Below are 9,091 nucleotides of genomic sequence, written 5' to 3' on the forward strand. Positions count from 1 at the left end.
TATGTTTCAATATCGTATTAAATCAAAATGACAGGAGTATAAAGGTAATAAAAAGGATTTGGTCTTTCCTGTTTACAAATCTAAGATGAAATACACAAAACTTAACTTTGAAGTATACCGTGAATATGAGTATAATTAAAAAATGAAACATAGATTTGGGTATTATAAATATTATAATAATTCTATATATTAAAAAATTAAAAAAAAAAAAAAAAAAAAAAAAAAAAAAGAAGCCGAACAATAATGCTTCTGTAAAACAACAGTACTTAATTTATTATCTTTATACTCATCTAAAATCATAATTTTAAATCCACCATAATTTATAGTTTCACTCGCACACACATTCAAGCATTTGGCAGGCAAGAACCTAGAAGAATCTAATTGAAGGTCATCATATCACTGATAGAGTTTGCAGTTGTATTAGGTCCTTTTAAAGTATCATTTATATCTCTTCTAAACAATGATAAATTTTGTGTAAACCTGTAAATAAAGATACATATAAAAATGTATAAATATTTATAATCTTATACTATTCTTTAGAATTTTTCTTACCTATCTCTATTTTTTGTGAGTAAATTTCTTTCAATCCCTTCCATTAACTTTTCAAACCATTGTGCCATTGTTGCTTGCTTATCAACTGGTTGACTTCTAATAATATTTTCTCGTAGTTGATTAAAATACTGCAATAATAAATATTTAATGTCAATGTAAAATTATAAAATTTTTTATTTATTAATGTAGCTCTTATAATAAACAAAGTACTACTTACTTCTTCATTTAAAAGGATTAATCCCAAAAGGGGACGTGACATACTCCATTGATTTCTACAATCTTCAAACATTATCACATTTAAAACAGTACTTAACATTTGCTGAAGAATTTCAGGATGTTGTTTCAAAACTTGTAAAAACAAGTCTCCCCCTCCTGGAACTACAGTATTTTTTCTTCCTGGATATCCCCCTGACGAAAAGGGTACATGTTGTATTCAAATCACATTAACATAGATATATGAAACGAATACTAGTAAATAGATGATACCTTTTTGATATAGTTGTTTAAATAAGTAAGTCACAATATGATCAAGTGTTGCACAGCAACCAGTACAGACCATTGTATCTGCAAAAAAATTTTGTAATTTTTATTTCAAGTTTTATATTGAAATAAAATTAAACAATTACTTTAAAATATGAACAATTAATAAAATAATAAGAATAAAATAATAATAATAATAAAATAATAATAATAATAATATAAAAACATAGATAAATATAATCAGTAAGTATTGTGGAATTTAATACAGAAACCTACCTTGAAAATAGTGTGAATTCTGTAAAATTATTTGTTCATTTATTATTTTCCAAATTTAATTTTATTCAAATATACAAAAAATTTGAAATTCCTGGTATTAATAGAAAATATGTAGTAAATAAAAAAATAATCAATGTCAATTTTGAATAAGTAAACGAACAAACAATAATCATTCATATTTTAGGTATTTGCAATAAAATGTTGTACATAATTTAGCATATCATACATTGAATGAAAAACAAAGCATAAAACGTGAAAACAGCACATAACGATTAGTAAATTAGTAATTTAACTACTTATAACTATGAATAGTAATATATTTTAGTAGCATGCCAGCTGTGCGGCTGACTATGTGTGCTAGACCCACTATGTAATATAATCTTAAAAGAATAAAGAATTCTTAAATTGTTTAATACAACATTATTATTAAATACAACATTAAAAATACGAATAAAAATTTGAGAAAAAAAAAAAGCAATAGAACAATAGCAATTAGGGTCTAGATTCTACAAACTCCAATCCTCTCATTGCCTATATGATTATAGTGATTAAATCATTCTTTTTATATGCATAAAAATTACTCAGCATACATTTGTTTCTGTTTCTTTCAAACTATAGCAGTAACTAATATACCTAAATGCAGGTTTACATTCCAAGCAACAATGCAAAAAGCAAATAAACATAAACAAAATTAAACATTCTTATTATCTAACTTTTTTCTGGTTTCTTTTATACTTTATACTGATAATTATAAAACTGCATTAATATTGTCCAAATTCGTACATGCATGAAACAAGATTATTTACATATCTTTAATATATAGTTTTGAATATGTTTATTTATAAAGAAAATCTAGTAAAATTTGGACAAAATGTTTCAAAGAATTTAAAAATCACTACTAAATTATGTATCTCATTATAATTAATATTTCTACTATACTGAAATCATAAACAATTATTCATGTCTTATTAATTTTTGAGAATGCAAAATATTTAACAAACAGTTTCTTAGAAAAAAGAAATTGATCTAAGTGATTTGGGTTTTATAACCCTGTGACATGGCATAGAGGATAAGAGAATGATAATAAAATAGAATCAGCCGCACAGACCTGTATAGGAGTTTTTTTGCGCACCTAGTGCTGTAAGGCCTTCGCTGATGCTTGATAAAATGTACAAGAATACTCTGGGTTCCAAAGTGGAAAGAAATACCATGTGATCCTGAGCCAAACATTCAAGTAACACAAAATATGTTGTAGATAATTTTGGATAATCCTATAAGAAAACAACATTAAATCATATAAAATTTATATTTATCTTTTAAATAAAACATTTGTATAAATTAATTAATGCATACCAATAAATCACTTTGTGGTATACTAAGAAGTAATTTTACAAATGTATTAAGTGCATTATCCAATGCCTCGTCACCATATAATCTGAACACACCAAAATTTACGTAACTCCCGCATAAAGCTGCTTTTAACATACTGAAGCATATACTTATCCCTTTGAGTTTTAAGGGGTATATTTGATCCTTTGGAACTTCAACGTTTAATATACGATTACCATAACTACATATTACTTTACTAGCTTCACGAAATAATAAAATTCCATTTGGAGAAGATGCATCAAACTGTAATCGTTGACTCCTATTTTGTACTAATTCGGCAAATAATTTTAGGACGGGTGTAGTAACTTGTGGTTCATAATGCCACAATTCCACAGCATGTAATAAAATCGGTGTATAATTAGGATATCTGCATGTAAATTAAGGTACTTTATATTTATTAAATTAAAATAAATTATATATTATTATCAATTTATGTTTTACAAAAAGGATACATCCAATCAAAGAGCATCATATAGGATGTTTTTGTATTAAATGCATAAGCTAAACCTCTTAAATCTCTTGCTAAACCAATCAATGCCTTTTTTGCTTCCTCTGCTGCAAAAAGTGAAGGATCAGCAGGACCAATTAATTGTCCCAAATTTTCAAATGCACCTATAAATGAAAAATGTAAATATAAATATTAAACAAGTGTGTTATTGGAATGCTAGATATAACTTTCATACTTGTTAAAGGTAACATAAATGTATGAAATCTTTCTTCATCTTCTCCTAGATCTACCATTAATAATCTACCCAAGGATGTATAGAACATTGATCTACAACGCATTTCTGTTACAGCAACATTGTTTCCCAGAAATGGAAAATGCTCTCTCTGTTAATAAAAAAAAAAAATCATATACAGTGTATTTCTCTTAATTTTTTTGTAAGAAGATATTACAAATATTTATTTATACATACTGTATGATTGTTGAGCATAAATTGTACTTCTTCTAATTTTACAAGTTTACGGACACAACTATATCCCACAGATAAATCATTTAATAATTGTAATGTTTTTGAAATAATTTGTTCACTACGACCCCAATACTTGAGGTTTGTTATTCTGTAAGTGCAATATTAAAATCTTAAATCTTCAAATATTTCAAATTATATTAATCAAAATATATTTTCGCTTACATTTTTCGAATAAGTATTCCCAGTACCATGGATTCATCAGTAACTCCCAAAACATCTGACAGTCTTCTATATACTTTAGAATTTTTCTGAACTTGATCACCTACATATATTTTACGAAATTGTTCAAAAAAGCTTAACATTGCTAACTCCAATTTTTCACAGCCACCTTGCGTAAGTCTTGAATCAGTCAAATTCATCAACTGAAGTACTCTACAAACTAGTTCTCCATCCATTGCATCATACTCTTCATTACTATTAAATGTTATTTTTCCCCCAATAACACCACCTATTTATTAAATATGATATTTATTAAATTTAACATATACCTTTTTGCTGTATTTATTGATCTACACATCTTTTTTACCTATAATATACACAAGCCAAGTGAGTTGACCCTCTTGTATAGTTATATCCATTCGTTGTGTTGGAGATGCTGTTTGTGTCATTAATTCTTGATACGTTCTAGCAGCCTGATCAAAAAGTTGTACTAACAAAGTACATGTCTTTTGATATTCACATCTCACAATAACAGATATTTGCTCCAATTGTTGATGAACTATTCCTAAATCATCAAGTGGATCTTCCAAAACTTCTCTAACTACTATTGTAACTGATTCAAGTCTTGAAGTAATATATGCATTTACAATTTCTGGAGTATATGTATTTAACAGATGTGGGTCTCCTGCTTTTACATAAGGCATAGATGACACCATTCTTTGCCATAAAGTTAATAGATAATGCAAACTATTTGGTGCAAATTGCCACATCTGTAAACTCTGGATTGTAAATTTTGCAATTAATTGTATAGCTTCTGGATAATCTTTGACTAAAACCAATTCTCCAAGTTGAAAATTGCTTTTCAACCTTGATAATAGTCTACAAAATTCATGATAATTTTCAGGATCACTCAAACCTTGAGGGTTTTGTAGTATGTGTTTTATACCACTAACTAAGTGTGTTAAAAATTGTGCCCTTTCTGGGTTTGAAAATAAACTTCTTCTAACAGATGCTATTTGGACCAAACATGAAAGGGCCAAAGATGATAATGTATTAGGTAAACTATGATATAAATCAAAGAAAAGTTTGAGTGATGTAAAATCCAAAAATGCAGGTCTCCAGCAGGTTGGGATTTGTACTGTACTGAGATCATCAGAACTTTCATCCGTTGATGTTCCAATAAAGTCAAATGTCAAACAATTTTGTGCTAATTTTAAAAGTTGTCTGATCAGACCATGCTAAATAAAAGAAAGATATGATAATAATAATAACAATAATACTAACAATAACAGCAACAGCAACAATATAAATATGTAATAATAATATATACAATGAAAACCTTTTTATGAATGCAGTAAGAAAGGAACAAAAGACATACCTGTGCTTCATCATTAAAATTTAAACTTTTACAATTTTCTCGAGCTGTACTTAATAAAGTACATGATAACCTAAAGATTTCAAAAAGTTGTGTATCTCTGAAGTGACTGGCAATTTTTCTATGTTTTGTAGTAGATCTATTTGCATCTGCATCTGATACTTGATTCATTTCACATGTCAATTGAGAAAGTAATTGAACTCCTATCATACAGTGTTCTACTGAACCCTATGTATTACATCAAAATATTATATACTTATGAAAAATAAACATTTAAAAATTAAGATAATAACCAACCTGAAGAAACTTAGTTACATCACTGACCACATTTCTAAAAACATATTCATCTTTATCAATATCAAACCAACCAAACTTCGATATCCTAGCAAATAGTGTAACTAAAGCTTGTATCACAAAGTTTGGTAACTTTGGTTGAGTTGCTAAGTAATTGAGAATATAATTTCCTAAAATAAAATTATAAGTATCAGATCTAAATATGTTTAAATACTTTAAACAACTAATAATTTACTTACGTATGTCAAGTCTTTGTTGTAAAGTAAGTCCTGCTGATAGTTTCGTCAAGGTAGTAGCTGCCAATAATTGAGCATATGCAGAATCTCCTCGATCAAGTAGGAGCTGGCACTTTGTAAGTGTATCTGGAGCATTTTGAAAAGCAACAAGTGCTTTTTCAGCCTCTGCACGATGCACAGAATCTTGTGATTCATATAACTGCTTGCATAGCAATTCCAGCTGGCGTACTTCCTGTATGTGATTCATTCTTAGTGATATAATTTATCACAAATTTTAATATTTCCATGTAGGTATTTTAAGTTTGTGTACTTCAGAACTATTACTTCACTTTGCAGACTTTTTACAGATTTAATTCTTGGTGTAGTTTAAAATGTTTTTATATTTATGAAAAGTATAATTTTATTTATTTTAAATATATAAAAATTACTTATTGATATAGTAACAAATAAACATCATTTTAAAATTATATCGTTTATAGAGTAGAAATTAAATAGGATTATAACAAGTTTTATTTTTTATTATAAAATTAAAAATTAATGTAATAATTAATATTTTTAATTTTTAAACAATATTTGGAAATTATTTAATTTATATTTTGTAAATAACAATAGTTAAATAACTGAATTTAAAATAAACATTTGTTTTAAAAGTTACAAATATATATCAAAGTAATTATGAATTGTTTTTAATTCAATCGAAAAATTACGATTAATAAAACGAAAACTTATAACTAATGTCAGATAAACAACAAGCTAAAGTATTAAAGTAACAGAAAAAATATCTTAGTTTATGTTGTAAAATAGAAATGAATAGGTTATGCTATATTTTTTTAACTAATTTCAACTAATAATTTAATATAAATATAACGAAAATAATCTTAATTTTGTTCAAATAGTAATATTCAAACATAAAGTTCACGGCTTAGATGATATTTTCATCCATTAATAATCTTCTGAAACTTCAGAATTATATCTACACAAAATACTATTTACGAAAACAAGGTTAAAGTTTTACATATCGACAACACAATTCTGTTTGTACAGTAAGATGTCAATAAAGTTAAAACCAACAAATTTTTCAGTTTGTGATTGCATTTTCATTGACAGCGCGACAAAATAATCACTGTGGTCCGGCAACAAACAACGTAGCTTCCAAGAATACTTAAGTTTCCCGGCAGCAAAATGTTTGGGACACACGTCGATACCACATAACTTGCAACAGATTTATCACCGGCTGGCTTACCACACGATTTTTAAAATCACTTCATCATAAATAACTCCACCGCATTTTGAGGTTTATACGTTATTTTGATCGGTAACTCACCTGTTCGTCCGCCATTTTCGCAGCTTTGTATTATCTACAATGAAGGCAGGATCACATGCTTTAATCTCGACTGCCACAACATATTATGTAGAAGCGACGTTTCCTACCTCGGAAGCATCAACAACGCCACCTTTAATAACAAAAAAAAAAAAAATCATACCGCTTATTTCACAAATATGGAAGGAAAATTGAGTTTTCACCATTTCAATATGTGAAAATTATAGTTAGTAATATTAAATTACGTGGAATATTTAATCAAATTCTATGCTTCAACCGATGAGATTACTTTAAAAACACTAGTTAAGTTAATTGTTAATCATTATTTTTGTTTAGCATTCATTATTTAGTATACACAATAAAAATTTGATATTTATGTTGTATATACTTTGTGTAAAACCAGTAATGCAAAATAGAATATTATAGTGAATTTTATAGATATTTTTAAATATGAAATAAAAGAAATAAAATAAAAATCGAAGAATTAGAAAAGTATCCTATACGTATTCTAAAATAAAATATCCTTTTTTAACAGTAAACGTAAATTACAAACTTGCCGTTTTTCAAATAATTTGATGTCACAAAGGACAATGTTATAAAACTGTTTAATTGTTTATACATAGATTTATATTGAGGCTTTATTAAGATATAGTTGTAAATAAATCTTGTAATTCTTCTATTTTATTTTTTAGATATATCTCATAAATAAATTTTTAAGTAGTTGTCATAAATTGTTCATTACAAAAATAAAAATCTACAATTTGCAAGAAGTAATATAAAATTAAAAATGATGAAATATGAAACATCAAATGCTGAATCTAAGTAATATTTTAAATAAGTTCTCGATATTCAAAATAAAAAGAAAATAGTAATATGTAAATTAAATGTAATAACTTTTTTTAATATATATTATAGATTAAATATTTTGTCATACTGCAACAATATTAAATGAAAGAATTGGATTTGGATAAAGAATGATTATTATCACTGTATATGCATCTAAATTTTGTATACTATATAGCATTGTATATGATAAAATATAATGTATAAATAATAGAATGAAAATATAACATTCAGATTGGGGCCTTTTCTTTACCAAGGCAATTTTTAAGTTTTGTTAAAATCTTGTAAAATTTTATCTTTGACAAAACAATGTATTACTCCATGCAGTTAATAATAAAAAAAATATACGAGATATATTTTCTTATAGTTTGCGTGCACACAGATTTGTGTACACATAAATATAGATACAATATAAATATACAAACAAAGAATTTATTCATATATAGAATAATGCAAATTGTAATAATCTGGTCAAATTTTTTACTAACTGTATCATGCAATGTCTTAAAAAAAAAAAAAAGGTAAATAAATAATGAAATACAAGTAACATATTGATTACAAATATTGAAAATGTTACTTAAACTTGCAGTGCAAATATTAATTGTTTTAATATATAATAGCTTTGATCATTAATACTAATATAGTATATATGTCAGTAGCAAACTTTATAATACTACTAATACTTCAGTCCAAAAAGACTAAAACTTCAATATGTTGGTAAAAAAGTATAACAATGCTTTAAGAAAATTTTATGTTAATTGGTTTTTGAAAAAAGTATATTATTCAAGGGATAATGATGGATACTCTTTTCCATTAAAATTGCATTTTCTTGCATAGATATTGTATTTCAAGTATAGCTTTTCCACAGCCTTCATATTACTCTTGTGTAATTAATTTCATACATGAACTTTTATATTATTATTAACAATAAACATCACAATGTTTTCTTAAAGATACTTCTGCCATAGTATTATTGTGGACAGATGTAACATTCAAATTATGATCAAAACTAAATAATGTTTAAGACATGTTGTCGCTCATTTCGACATTTTTAGAACTAAATAAAATGTTTCGGATTTTTTATATTTTCCATCCACAAATAATTATCATAATTAATATTAAACAAAAAGATTTTATGTAATAAAAATTGTACATCTTTTAATGTATTTATTAACTCAAGTATTTTAAGACC

The 9,091-nt window shown here is 26.1% G+C and overlaps 1 protein-coding gene across 1 annotated transcript; it reads right to left on the reverse strand.

The window, feature by feature from the left end:
- Positions 1 to 316: 316 nt before the first annotated feature.
- Positions 317 to 7,118, reverse strand: Ranbp16 (Ran-binding protein 16). The gene is made up of 15 exons (XM_017907514.1): positions 7,060 to 7,118; positions 5,739 to 5,967; positions 5,503 to 5,669; positions 5,209 to 5,433; positions 4,198 to 5,068; positions 3,834 to 4,119; positions 3,615 to 3,759; positions 3,381 to 3,528; positions 3,150 to 3,309; positions 2,662 to 3,064; positions 2,441 to 2,579; positions 1,039 to 1,116; positions 770 to 960; positions 553 to 680; positions 317 to 480 (listed from the first exon to the last, which is right to left on the reverse strand). The coding sequence occupies exons 1-15, from the start codon at positions 7,072 to 7,074 to the stop codon at positions 378 to 380; spliced, it is 3,288 nt and encodes a 1,095-aa protein (XP_017763003.1). The 5' UTR covers positions 7,075 to 7,118; the 3' UTR covers positions 317 to 377.
- Between the last annotated feature and the right edge of the window lie 1,973 nt (positions 7,119 to 9,091).

Source organism: Eufriesea mexicana, unplaced genomic scaffold (assembly GCF_001483705.2).
Source record: "Eufriesea mexicana isolate 0111107269 unplaced genomic scaffold, ASM148370v2 scaffold8199, whole genome shotgun sequence".
In the NCBI taxonomy this organism is placed as follows: Eukaryota; Metazoa; Arthropoda; class Insecta; order Hymenoptera; family Apidae; genus Eufriesea; species Eufriesea mexicana.

Excerpts from the sequence above, each read along its gene's own strand:
- Ranbp16 (XM_017907514.1), bottom strand. Across the intron at positions 2,580-2,661 it reads TACCACAAAGTGATTTATTG|GATTATCCAAAATTATCTAC; the intron begins GTATGCATTAAT and ends GTTTTCTTATAG. Across the intron at positions 681-769 it reads TAATCCTTTTAAATGAAGAA|TATTTTAATCAACTACGAGA; the intron begins GTAAGTAGTACT and ends TTATTATTGCAG.